At 42.2% G+C, this 14,796-nt stretch overlaps 1 protein-coding gene and 1 long non-coding RNA gene across 2 annotated transcripts in view; one reads left to right on the top strand and one right to left on the bottom strand.

Moving 5' to 3' along the window:
* LOC106567153 (uncharacterized) overlaps positions 1-14,796 on the bottom strand; it is a 25,728-nt gene extending 10,932 nt beyond the window's left edge. The window contains exon 1 of the long non-coding RNA XR_001320001.2: positions 14,663-14,796. This is a non-coding gene — a long non-coding RNA (uncharacterized lncRNA). The remainder of the gene's footprint in view (positions 1-14,662) is intronic.
* Positions 13,168-14,796, top strand: part of LOC106567150 (membrane-associated guanylate kinase, WW and PDZ domain-containing protein 3) — a 192,983-nt gene continuing 191,354 nt past the window's right edge. The window contains 1 exon segment of the mRNA XM_014136132.2: positions 13,168-14,471. Within this exon segment, the coding sequence (XP_013991607.1) occupies positions 14,165-14,471 (307 nt within the window). The 5' untranslated portion in view covers positions 13,168-14,164.

Raw genomic sequence — 14,796 nt, 5'->3', positions numbered from 1 at the left:
CATGATGATCTTCAGGTCGTAGCTCTAGAAAGAGGCCAGATTTACAATTCCGAGTTGGATGACCGTTCAAAACTTATTTTCCCAGTCGGAGCTCGTTTATTCTCGACTTCCCAGTTGTCTTGAACTGACTGAAGACAAGTTCTCGCAGGTCTGAGTTAACAGTTGTTTTGAGCTTGGCACAAATCATGCTTCATTGACAGCATGGCCAATGTTGAATGTTTATAATTTTAAACTTGGAAAATAACCCCTTAATCCCAAATTTGGGACCACACAGCCACTGTCACCGATTCTTTCCAAATCACTCATTGTTGAATTTGCTATTTACAACTTGTTGTGTAATGTTTATGTCCAATGGCTGATGAGCACCGATACGTTTTATATATAATTTCTCTTCATTATTTCTCTTCATATGACAAGGATTGAAAAGGATTTGCCAGTAGATTGTCGACTTGATTCATGATGACTGCTAGCTAAGATTTTTAAAGTATGATGTTGACATGAGGCCTCCTTACTGTCCCTAGAATTTCTAAGCAAACAGCTGGAGGCAGGGCTTTCTCCTATAGAGCTCCATTTTTATGGAATGGTCTGCCTATCCATGTGAGAGACGCAGACTTGACCTCGACCTTTAAGTCTTTATTGAAGACTCATCGCTTCAGTAGGTCCTATGATAGAGTGTAGTCTGGCCCAGGGGTGTGAAGGTGAACGGAAAGGCACTGGAGCGATGAACCGCCCTTGCTGTCTCTGCCTGGCCGGTTCCCCTCTCTCCACTGGGATTCTCTGCCTCTAACCAGAAGTCACTGGCTTACTGGTGCTCTTCCATGCTGTCCCTAGGAGGGGTGCCTCACTTGAGTGGGTTGAGTCACTGACGTGATCTTCCTGTCCGGGTTGGCCGCCCCTCGGGTTCGTGCTGTGGGGGAGATCTTCATGGGCTATACACGGCCTTGTCTCAGGGTAGTAGGTTGGTGTTTGAAGATATCCCTCTAGTGGTGTGGGGGCTGTGCTTTGACAAATTGGGTGAGGTTAAATTCACACAGGACACCAGATAAAACAGGAGAAATACTCCAGATATAACAGACTGACCCTAGCCCCCTGACAAATAAACTATTGCAGCATAAATACTGGAGGCTGAGACAGGAGGGGTCGGGAGACACTGTGGCCCAGTCCGACGATAGACCCGGACAGGGCCAAACAGGCAGGATGTAAGTATGCTCACTCTAATTCTCTCTCTTTCTCTCTCTCCTTCTCTCTCTCTTTCTCTCGGAGGACCTGGGCCCTAGGACCATGCCTCAGGACTCCCTGGCCCGATGACTTGCTGTCCCCAGTCCACCTGGTCATGCTGCTACGCCAGATTCAACTGTTCTGCCTGCGGCTATGGAACCCTGACCTGTTCACTGGATGTGCTACCTTGTCCCGGACCTGCTGTTTTGGACTCTCTCTCTACCGCACCTGCTGTCTCTAACTCTGAAAGATCGGCTATGAAAAGCCAACTGACATTTACTCCTGAGGTGCTGACTTGTTGCACCCTCTACAAACACTGTGATTATTATTATCTGATCCTGCTGGTTATCAATTAACGTTTGAACTTCTTGGCCATGTTCTGTTATAATCTCCACCCAGCACAGCCCTGAATGACAGGTCGCCACTGCATATAGGCCATCTATAGGCCTACTCTGTAGCTACATGACAACATTGATAATCACCACAACTAAATGTTTTCAACCACTGTGAATCAGTTTGTAAAATATCGGAGCCCTATGACCATGAATATTAGGCGAAGTGGTCTTCCCTAATGAAGTCAAACCAATCCATAACCATTCGCAACCTCTGGCCAAAGATGCCCTGTCACGCAGGAAAACAGCTGATCCAACCAAGAAGTAACTGTGAGTTTGAAATGTTTGTGAGACTGCGCTTGGAGTTGGAGAATGTGTAAAAGAAAAATGCAGATAAACGCTAAAACAAACGGACCACGAATTGTCTATGCATAGGAGGAGTAAATAGCATTGTTATTCTGTCCTACATGGTATCAAGAACACAGGTCATACTCAAAGTCCATGAATGGGAATTAATGGATGAGAATGAGCACATAAAATTGCTGACGGCAATCATTGTCACATGGTTTGGGCTGCATCTGGAACCAGGGGTGCAACTTTGGTTTTATAAGTGTGGGGGACATAACCTGGCGGGGTCCTCCCTCAGATTTTTGGGGACATCTAAAGCTAATTTCCTCCATTTCTACTAAGGCTGTACCAGACAAAATAAACCTTGGTTGAAAATGAGTAGTCTTTTCTTTCGACCAATTGATTGGTCTACATTTTTAAAAATGTATTTTCAATATATAGACACACCCTATGTGTTTTAATAAAATCAACTATGTACTTAACTTGTCTGACGCTTTTAAGCACGCTGTATGATTAAATAATTAAGACACAACTGACTCGAAGGAGCCAAAGATCTGTTCCCGACCCTCCTTCTCCTGCTACTGCTGGACTTCACAGTTACTCTCCAGAAGTTACCGGTAATAGGCTACACCAGCAGACAGCAACCTTTCCCATTTGGAGTGCCAATTTATCTTACAATTTCTAACAATCTGTGTGCCAGTTATGATTTTCGTGGAACAGTTTCATTTCATTTATACTGAACAAAAATATAAACGCAACATGCAACAATTTCAACGATTTTACAGCGTTACAGTTCATATAAGGAAATCAGTCAATTGAAATACATTAATTAGGCCTTAATCTATGGATTTCACATGACTGGGCAGGGGCACAGCCATGGGTGGGCCACTGGGGAGCCAGGCCCAGCAAAGCAGAATGAGTTTTTCCGCACAAAAGGGCTTTATTACAGACAGAAATACTCCTCAGTTTCATCAGCTGTTCAGGTGGCAGGTCTCAGATGATCCCGAAAGTGAAAAAGCCGGATGTGGAGGTCCTGGGCTGGCGTGGTTACACATGGTCTGCGTGTAACCATGTGAGGCCGGTTGAATGTACTGTCAAATTCTCTAAAACGGATATTTCCAAACTTGGCATACCCCCAACTTGCTGGTGGGGGTATGCCAAATAAAAATGTGATTCACATTTTCAAACAGTCCATTTTGATTTTTCAATGGGGCTATACATTTGGGTGATATTTTTTTCTTGCCTGAGTAGCCTCGTTTCACTGCCAAAAATAAAATGAAACCATCTAGTGTTCAGCGAAATAACAACATAATGTCAAATACAGGTAGCCTAGTCAAATAATTAACATCTAATAACATTAACCGTTACTCTCTCGCGGGAATTCCACTAACGGTCTATATGTAGCCAAACGTAGCTGCTGCTCATTCTGTTTGCTAGAAACATCTATAAATGGTTAAAAAAATTAAGGCCGTTTCTTTAGAGACACATACCAGCTCTACTGGTAGTAAAGGAAAGGGGGATAACTAGTCAGTTGTACAACTCAATGCATTCAACTGAAATGTGTACTGCTACTACCAGCAGTACTACACCTGCACCTGTCGACGACACAAGTTGTTCTGCTTCCATGAGCACATCCAATGCTAGCATCAGTAATTCTACATTTATTGCTAGCCCAGCTAGCATGAACACTGGCAGCCAAAGAGCTTGGGAAAGCATTGAACAACAGACAGGGATGTTGGACCATCGAAGAGGTGCAAATATGATGAGAACTAGATTGATTTGGGGCGTCAGTGTCCGTGTATTGGAGATGAGAAATAGAGTCAATCGCAGGACACCGAACTGAGTAAAACATACGTATTTACTCTAGAAAAAAAGCTCATCATACAAAATCCACGCAGGGATAAAACAATAACGACAAACACAACTAACACGACCAACAGTAAAACAATAACGCACAAAACATCATGATAACCAGAGGGTTTAAATAGGGAAATAATCATAACGAAATGGGAACCAGGTGTGAACAATCAAGCATAACAAATGGACAAAGAAACATGGATCAGTGGCAGCTAGAAAGCCGGTGACGATGACCGCCGAACTCCGCCCGAACAAGGAGAGGCACCAACTTCGGCGGAAGTTGTGACATGGGGTTATATTGGGAGTAGTGCCTTTCCTCAGTACTATCTCACAACTCGATTGAAACCTTCACTCTTGCGCAGACATTTAGAAATTAAACATGCCAATTTTAAAAATAAGCAACCAGAGTTTTTTTAACTTTTGAGTAGTAAGACATGTATAAATGCAACAGTTACCATTAATAAGAAGGGGCTAGAAGTGTCTTATATGGTGAGCTACCGAGTGGCTAGGACAGGCAAGCCCCATACTATTGTGGAGGACTTAATTATTCCTGCTGCAGCGGATATGGCTGGGGGAAAAGGCCCAAAAAACTATACACACAATGACTTCATCAAACAACACTGTTTCAGTGACATGGCAGGAGATGTTTTGAAGCAATTACTGCTTCGCATACAAGCCAGTGAATTCTATGCGTTACAGCTGGATGAGTCAACAGAAGTGTTGGGCCTGGCACAGCTCCTGGTATATGTCCGTTACGTTTATGGGGGGTCAATTAAGGAAGACATCCTCTTCTGCAAACCACTGGAAACCAGGACAACAGGAGAGGATATTTTTTAAGTACTGGACAGCTTTGTGACATCAAATGGACTTTGGTGGTCAAGATGTGTTGGTATCTGTACTGATGGCGCAAAAGCCATGACAAGGAGACCTAGTGGAGTGGTAACTTACGTGCGAGCAGAGTATCCTGCCTTTGCAAATCGCGCTGTTAAGACACTGATGGCCTTTGCAACCAGGTACCTATGTGAGAGTGGATTCTCGGCCCTCACTATCATGAAAACTAAATACAGGCACAGACTGTGTGTGGAAAATTATTTAAGACTGAGACTCTCTCCAATACAATTTTTGGAAGGGATAAGAAGTGATCAGGTATTTTATGACGTTTCCACTGGATCAGAGCATTACATTTTCCCCTTTAATGCCTAGTGTTTATCAAATGGGAGAGAGCTGGAAATATTGTACAAATACGTTGCGGAACTATTGTCATTCTCAAATTATTCTAAAAACAGACTTAGTTTACTTACTGTTTGAGGTGAAGGAAATGTACTTTGAGAAGTTCCACTGCTCATTAGCGGTGGTGAGTTAAGACGATCAGAAATACTATCAGACATCCCCAAATGGGCACATTCATAGGCCTACATTTGTGCCCTGGCCGGGTAAACTAGTCCTACTTCAGTATGTGTAATCAGGTGCGCGTCCTTACTCAACATTAACAGGAGTGTTTCAAACAAAAGACAAATGAATTGACAAAACTCGTAAATGGAATGAAAAAAAACCAACTTGTTTCTCACAAGTGTAGCATAGGTTGAGTTCTGCAAAACACGTCCAATCCGACAATGAGAATGGTAAATGACAGTAATAATAATAATATATTGAATGCATTAACAGAAATGATCGTAACCAAACAAACATCGTAGATTAGAAATTCTGGGAATTAACGGTAAATGTAGGCTAATACTAGTGATATATGTAATGGAGAATTGATAGACACAGCAGACAATGCACACAATGAAGTTATGAAACAATGAATGCCCACGAAATGGCTCCTCAATGGATTTCACCACGGCCTCCTCAATGGATTAGTCCACTCAGACAGGCGCAAATCAGACAGGCATCTCGCGTGCCATGAAAAAAAATATCTATTTGCAACTACTTCACAAAGAAAATCTCTTGTTTTCAATACAGACCCCTTTTGTCATACAGTATTCCATATTAGGCACCCAAATCTTATGGAAGTTGCATAGTATATTTTATTTAACTAGGCAAGTCAGTTACGACACAAATTCTTATTTACAATGATGGCCAAACACGGAGGACGCTGAGCCAATTGTGCGTCGCCCTATGGTACTCCCAATCATGCCCCGTTGTGATACAGCCTGGAATCGAACCAGGGTCTGCAGTGATGCCTCTAGCACTGAGATGCAGTGTCTTAGACCGCTGCGCCACTTGGGAGTCTTAATCTTGTACACCGTTAATCTTGTAATAAATCAAATCGAGTGATGCATAACTTGACATTTCTGCCATCAAATGTGACACTGTGGGAGGATAACCAACCTTCAGATTTATTTCTTAGCCGATATAAATGCTAGGTTACACAGTTTGTTCTAATAACAGTCTCCAGTATCAACATTTCCAAGCAAACAAAAACAGGGAGAAGGGAGAATCTGTACATATACTGAGATAAAATATCATACTCCTGACCAGAATTCAGCCAGCCTTCACAAGATCATAACATATGCATTTTGTGCTGTACACCTCCAGCAGAGGAATTATATTTCTGAGTGCATGATATTCAGTTTCACTGGCATAAAGAATGTTCTATGGAGGGTCTTAAACTGCAGTCATTTGTCTGACATTATATGAACATGACCGGGCATTCAACCATATCTTTATACATTCATCATCATCAATAGTGTCTCCCAGTGTAAGGACCGACGCCAGACAGGAGAAGCAGGTACGGGGAGTCAGACATTTATTCGGGAACAGACAAGGAAACAAGACAGGAACAGCGTCGGAACATGGGTAACATGGACATGAGACAGTTAATCCTGAACCAGGGAACAAGAGCTTGGGAACAGACAGATATATGGAAGGTAATGACACAAGTAATTGAGTCCACGTGAGTCCAATGATCGCTGATGTGCATGACGGGGGGAAGGCAGGAGTGCGTACTGATGGTGGCTTGAGTGCGTAATGCTGGGGATCCTGGTGCCCTCAAGCGCCAGGGGGAGGAAGAGCGGGAGCAGGCGTGACACCCAGGTCTTCCTAACATTTTTGTTTGACATATTTTGTGTCATCGGTAAAAGCCTCTATCAACCCTTGATACAGTTTGGAAATTAACTTTGGAGGTTTGTCAGACTGCCTTAAAATAGTTTCAATATTTGGAGCTTCTGGCTTGTCCAGTGTTTTCTGCACAGAGATAAAGTGTTGTATCTGCAAAAGTTCACTTCAGCGCCATCACAGATTGGTCTCCCCCTGGTTGCCTGACCCTGCTGAGACCCCTGTCATCATCTGATCCTACTCAGATGAGGCATGACAAATAATTACCTTGGTGTACATACATTAGTATTATCCAAGAATAGAATCAATGGTTCAATAATTGAAATGACCATCACTCCTAGATCTCAGACTGTAGCCTACCCATCAACTCAACTGATTGTTATAATAATATATAGTGAAAAATTTGCCTGAGCTCAGTGGACTGGTCTTCCCTGGCTGTCTGATCCTGCTGGGACACCTGTCACCATCTGATCCTGCTAAGACATGATGAGTATAGTGTTGTGTACTGACTGTGCACCATGACAGTGTAGCCTGTAGAGCTGTTTATACCATGTCGGTGTGAAAAGTACTGAATTAGGTAGGGAAACGGACAGATCAATAACGTTACATTGCTATACTGAATAATAAAAACTCACATTGCGCAAAAAAAATTTAAGAATATTGGTCTTCAATCATTTGGCCGTTGGTTTCATCCTTTGATTCAGGTCAAGTGTGATTGAGGCAAAATTATAGCTAAAGTTAGTGAGCTAACTGGGTCATTCCAAAATCAGAGGACATTTTCTTTCCCACCCATGAAATTTCAAAAAATCCATGCCCAAAATACAAAAACATGCACTTGTTTAAATTATACTTGTCCTGAGACAAAATGTAAATATAGTTGTAGAACAAAAGTGGTTCCAAAATTATTTAAAATACGAAATAGCTCTCGAGCACCCCCTAAAATGGCATTTTTCTCTTGTCCCCCCCTTCTTGATGACCAAATTGCACATCAAATATAACAGTTAAAGTAAGTTTTAAATCTACTTTTTTTGGTATGATTTTGTTGATATGTCTCTTGTAATTGTTAAAACAATTTGTTTAATCATCAACATATTTTAAATTATATAAATTATGCACTGAAGTTGTGTCCCACAACATGCACGCAGCCCTGTTACCGAAACCTATTTATCCTGGCAGAGGAAGAGAAAAAACAGTGAGTCACATGACGTCATCAAGCCATTTGCTAACACCATGGGTAGACCAAAGATAAGTCCTCTCTTCTATTTTTCATATTTTTCCAATCTTTTCAGCCTTGACTGAGTGTGTCACTCTAACCAACAAAAAACCCTGTTACTCATATTATCAGAATAAGACAAATTAATTTCAGAGTTTTCTGTTTTTATTTACATAACTAAGTTTGTCTTTGACCTTGACAGTAATGCTACATTCCACAGCTAGCATCAATTCCTGAGAAAAAGCTAACATTAGCATTGATTTACAACCCTGTTACTATAATTCAAGTAAGAGTGTTGCACTACATTAACAGGGTTGTATCTCCTTCAGTTCACTCTGCAGGTGAAATAGTTAAGTGACAATATATTTATGCTTAAAAGTTATTTTAGGCAACGTGATGTTGGGGGGGAAGAAGCTCAGTAGCTTAGGAAGTACGTAACAAGTACGCACATTCAAAGAGAGAGAGAGTGACAGACAAGTCATTGCAGAAATAGTCATCAGCAAAATCCTGAAGAAGTACAGGTTGTACAGGTTGATTGGCAGAGGAGGTTTTGGGATTTTCAAGGAGGAGGTGGACAAAACTAGCAAATGAAAATGTCTACAGGTACCAGAGGAAGAAACACGAGGGGATTGCTGCCACACTGAGATCAACAGTGAGATGATTATTTTTATGTGACGATGTCAGCAGGAACTTGAAAAAAGCAAACGGTGACAAAAGAAAAGAAGAAAATGCAGAAAAGTGGATTCAATAAAGAACCTCCATTTGAAGTTCCTGGATGAGCATACCAACCTCCGTCTACCATACTCACTGTTCTGCACACTTTGCCTCTACTGGGTTGTGCATCCAACATTGACAGATCGTGACACATGCATGTGCAAACAACATGAAAATCTAGGCTTTATTGCCAAAAAGCTTCACCAGATGCACATCATCGACATATCCAATGTGGAGAGCCTGACGCATGCCATCACGTGACCCCACAAGCAAGCAATGTATGTATGGGGAATGTGAGCAATGCAGCAATAATACCTATGCACTCAAAAGCCACTACAGAGACACCGATCGCATCTCCTACCTTCAGTGGGCCACTGTGGACAAAGAGCACAAAAATGATCCTGAAGCAGCCTCAAAGATCCCTATGAAAAAATAATTTGAATGCCCCCAAGAAGAGCTGGTGGTAACTTGTAACGTTTTGCTCCAGAAGTTCATGCGCCATCTCTATAACATCAGACAGAAATATGCTTTTTCACGGGCCCTGAAGCTGAACCTCCCTGCAAATGAATGTGCAGTCCATATTGACTTCTCTGAGAACTACGGCTGCAAGTACAGTGCTCAAGTACAAGCTGTTCATTTTGGTGCATCACACCAACAGGCCACTTTGCACACTGGGGTTTACTACATGGAGGGGGCGTCTGCCCCTACCTCCTTCTGCACTGTATCGGCATCCAGGCTGAAGGGACTACCTGCCATATGGCAACACCTGGACCCCATCCTGAGAGAAATCAAAAAAATTGCAACGGTTCTTGAACACAGCACAAGCAGCGTGGTAATTTTTACCTCTTTTGTACTGACATTTTCAAGAAGGGTTTTACAAGAGGAACTTGGAACTACTTTGAAGCCAGTCATGGCAAAGGTGCCCCAGATGGTGTGGGTGGCACATTGAAGAGGAGGGTCAACAGGCTTGTCAGCCAAGGAGTTGATATCCCCACGGCATTATCCCTGTACCAAGCTCTGAGTGAGGGACAATCGAAGGTGAAATTGTTTAACATCCAGGAGCAAACTGTGGAGGATGGAGTGAAAGAAATGCCAGCTGACCTTCCAGCCGTATCGTCCACAATGAGGCTCCACCGGGTGGTCACTCTTTCACCTGGGAAAATTCTCTACCGCAACGTCAGCTGCATGTGTTCTGCAACAGGGAATCTGGAGTGTGATTGCCAAAAAACAAAGTGCTTCAGCTTTAATTCCACAGATGACCACACAGAAGACCCCATACACAGCACAATGTTTATATGCATAACGTATTTGAGCAAATCTTTTAAAATAAATACTGATATTAGTACAACAACAAAAAATTGTTAAAACAAAATGAATGACTATTGAAAAGTTGGGCAAGATATATTCATTTAAGCAACTTTTGAAATCTAAGTTAAGTCTTACCTGAAATTAAATGAGTATTCAATGTGAATGTGAATTTCTTTACTTAATGGTAAAGGATTTATTAAACATTAATAAATCCTTTACCATTAAGTAAAGAAAGTCACATTCACATTGAATACTAATTTAATTTCAGATAAGACTTGACTTATATTAATTTAAGCAACTTTTGAAATCTATCTTGCCTGAGTATTCATAACAAATAAGCATAGCACACAACAAATAAAATATCTCATAAAAAGTGTACCTTTGATGCCTGAGCTGGACGAATCAAATGATTTGACAGTTTATTGCATTTTTTTCTTATATACATATCAGAAAATGATCAAATAAAGGGTTAATTTTTTTAAAGTTTTGATGCCAAAATTGTACTCCAATTCTGGAATGACCCAGCTAACATTAGCCAACTTTTGGCTAGCTCTAATGGTACATCAACTGGCAAACTATCCAAGTTATTTTACTTCTGTTAAAACGGGACAAAAAGGCGACAAAACATTTCCATACACACAACAGCTGCTAGATGCTGCTACCTGACAGATAGCTAGGGGCTAGAGCTGGACTGGCTGTGGTAGCTACTAGCTAGCTAGTTCATTCTCTTCAGACAGAAAGAACTTCAGTCGAGAGGGGATGAAACATTAGCTAATGTTACATGTCAGTTACACTACTAGCTCAGAACTGGGAATAAATATTAGTTTTTTCTGTTAAGTCAAACCGTTATCTTGACAGCTACATCAGTCAAATAAAGAGTAGCCAATTTCTGCTCTGCTTGCTTTTACAACTCAGAGAAAAAGCAAACAGCCTACCCAACCACTCTGAGGTGTCTGAATGATACTCAAGCACAACTATGCAGCTTTTTGTATCACAGTGAAATTATAAAACTGTGTGTGTGTGTGTGGGGGGGGGGTCACGTCCCCAGTGAAAGTTGCGCACCTGTCTGGAACTATAGCTCTATCGAGGGATTTTCAGACTGTCTAGATACGATTGTTACACCAGATAATGTGATTAACCAAATCACAATATCCATACTGGGTGTTACAGGTTTGACTATTCAAAAAGTCACCAGAGATTTTAACTAACCTGGTAGACTATAGGGAATATTTTTGTTCTAGATTCAGCCAAACATGTCTTATAAAATGTCTGTGTCCAGTTGCAGGTGATGCATTTGAATTTAGAAAATGCTCGGTTAAAATAAAAAAAAATGCTCTATGAAGTAAATCCAACAATGTGTACGCCGCCATTTTGTCTATTTAAAATATAATTTCTCTCAGTAATTAAGGTGGGTCCACCCCAAAGTGCCATGTCATGATGACATGGCTATCTCATGCTGGGAACTTGGAAATCTCCGACATCCAACTTCAGTGCATTCAAGACAACTGGGAAATCAGGGAGAAAAAACAAGCTCCGATTACAAAAAAGAATTTTGAACAGTAGTAAACTCTGGGATTTTTCTAGAGACATTTTACATTTTAGTCATTTAGCAGACGCTCTTATCCAAAGCGACTTACAGTAGTGAATGCATACATTTAATTTCATGCATTTTTTTGTACTGGCCCCCCGTGGGAATTGAACCCACAACCCTGGCGTTGCAGACACCATGCTGGCGTTGCAAACACCATGCTCTACCAACTGAGCCACTCTGGCTGGCCAGAGTATTCCATTCCTCACTTGCGATGGCCATGTGCCGTGAGGTAGAGCTCCGACTTTCCGACTTGAAGATCATTGACATCATGATTTGACCTTGTTTTTTTCCCCAGAGTTCCCAATTGTCTTGAAAGCACCACCAATCAATAAATAGACAAGATGGCGGTGTACACATTGTTGGATTACTTAATGGAGCAAAAAATATTTTCTAAATGAAAATGCACCATCTGCAACTGGACACTTCCATTTTAGAAGATATACGTTTGGCCGAATCGAGAATGAAGATGGTATCGCCAATACCAGGTTAGTTGAAAAATCTGACGTTTTGTTTTGGCAAACCTGTAACTCCCAGTAATGGATACCGGTCATCTTTGGTTAAATCACATTATCACTGCAGTGCTAGCTAGCTGTAGTTTATGCTTTTAGTACAAGATTCATTCTCTGATCCTTTTATTGTGGGTGGACAACATGCCAGTTCATGCTGCAAGAGCTCTCATAGGCTGGAGGACATCATCCGGAAGTTGTCATAATTACTGTGTAAGTCTATGTGAGAACCTAGAACCTCCTAGGTTTTGTATTGAAGTCAATGTACCCAGAGGAGGACGGAAGCTAGCTGTCCTCCGGCTACACCATGGTGCTACCCTACAGTGCTGTTGAGGCTATTGTAGACCTTCCATGCAAAATAGTGTATTTGAATCCACTATTTGGTGACATGAGTATAGTTTTATCTAAAAATAATAACTTTTTGAATGTTTTACCGTTTACATTTTAATGAAATTTTCTGAAGATGGTCCTCCCCTTCCTCCTCTGAGGAGCCTCTACTGCTCTGTGTCTACACATTCTCAGGACCTACAAGTTAATTTAACCACAAGATGGCACAGTCACGTAAGAGTTGACGCACTGGACATCCTCCCCTCAATAAATGACTCGCGAAAATACTTGGCCCTACAGTATGCTATAAAATGTATACAAATTGACTTGTAATTGCGCGGTCCTGGTTCCAGTTAACAACCTACTAATTACAATTGTTACGACTACTTTATAGTTACATAGCACTATGATGGCAATTTAATTGACAGTGTCTGTAATCTACAAGAATATAATATTGTAGGAATATTTCGTCTACTAGTGGGCACGCTCGATTTACTCAGCCTGTGCGCCGGGTCCCAAAACGTACCCAACGCGTGTGACTGGGAACGAAGTCCACCCAGAAAGCTTGACGAGCTAAATCAAGCGAAGCGGGTCCATTGAAACAGAGTTTGCGCAGAAGCCCCGCCCAACCATTTCCATTGGTTGATTTGCATTGTTTTACTCTGTTCCCACCACCTGATTGGAGGCAAACCCAAGCAGTCATTGGTGCCTGGATGGGCTTTCCTTCAAGAAATCAACACCGTCAAAACAAGCAAAAAAGTTATTCGTCATTTCTCGTTCTATGGTTGGTTCTATAGACTCCTGCGCCTAAGTCTCCCCTGTTCTGTGAGCCACCGGGCTGAATCTGACACGATACCACATGGGGCGTCAACTGACGAGACGGCGCTCTCTGAGCTGGGCTTACGAGGGTTGAAGAATAGTGAGCAAGTTGCCAGCAGAGTAGGCTACACTACCCGAATTCTGCGAATACATTCGCTGCTGATGCCAGGTATGTTGTTCCGTTTCCAAGGACTGCGTCGCTGAAGTCACCGGCGGAGGAGGTAAAACAAGTGCGGGGAACTAAGTTGTCCCCTGGCGAATTTTGGATGAAGAATTGTCAACATTTAGGCAACAGTTGTTTATGCTCAATAATTCAACGACATAGCTAGTTGTTCGGGGATATTTAAGCAATCAAATTGATACGTCGACTGAGTCAAGTGGAGAGTCTGTGAGTAGTCAAGGCTATAGGCTCAACGACGGATCGATCCAAAATCGAGTTATTGGCTATTGTCCGTAATAGGCTATTATAAAACAGTTTATCAGACCGATTCACTGTAAGTAAACAGTAGGCTACTCATTCAGAAGTAGAGCTTCATTGCCCAGCTACCCAAGAATTTAGCGCGAGGGACATCAGCATTCCCGCGATCGATCTAGCCTTCTGCGACAACGCTGACGCAGATAGTCTTGCACTACAGTCTACTATTGTATCGCAGACAGGTGATGTTCCCATAATTCGGGATGTTCATACGGATAATGCTTTGAAATGACATTTGCTCCATGAATGGAATGGAATACAAAAACACTAGTGAGCAGATTGCCTCATCTCAGCATCTCTGTGCAATAGTCACATCTGCGTCTTAAAAATAACTGCTTGTCTCGTCTCTCAAACAACCACACAGTCTGGGACTCTAAAGACTTACAAGAGGGATTAAACATGTCCAAAACGCTTAAGAAGAAGAAGCACTGGTCCGGTAAGGTCCAGGAGTGCGCGGTATCATGGGGGAATGCCGAGGAGTTCGGCTCGGTTGTGGACGTACAAGGGGGAGCAGAGCTGGGAGAATTCCCATACCTGGGACAGGTGATTACTGAGGCAATGGTCTGTCACGTCGGGAGGTTACCGAACAGCGGGGACGTGCTTCTGGAAGTGAACGGCACCCCTGTCAGCGGCCTGACCAACCGAGACACCCTCGCTGTCATCCGCCACTTTCGGGAGCCCATCCGTATCAAGACAGTCAAACCAGGTATGTCTAGTGTTTAGTGCTCTTATTACCGTTCAGAGGTTTTGCAGCCGAGGCCTACTCTCCAAAGTGATGCATTTGACCATGATGTGTTTCGTAATATGGCGTACTTGTCATACTATGGTAACCTTGGTCTGGTCTGTGAAAAATCTAATTGACTCGTGACAACGTGCATTCTTCTAGTTAACTCTTACCTGCCCAAATGTCCACTCAGATAATCACATTCAGAAGACTTGAATTGTTGTCTTGCCCGCACACACACCATGTTGTCCTTTAGGTGTAATCCTATTGTCCCAGGGCAGTTAATGGTCTGGGTCATAGCTGTGGG

The sequence above is a fragment of the Salmo salar genome, chromosome ssa13 (genome assembly GCF_905237065.1).
Source record: "Salmo salar chromosome ssa13, Ssal_v3.1, whole genome shotgun sequence".
Lineage (NCBI taxonomy): Eukaryota > Metazoa > Chordata > Actinopteri > Salmoniformes > Salmonidae > Salmo > Salmo salar.
Note: the sequence above shows the minus strand (reverse complement) of the source record. Positions and strands in the feature narration are given on the sequence as shown.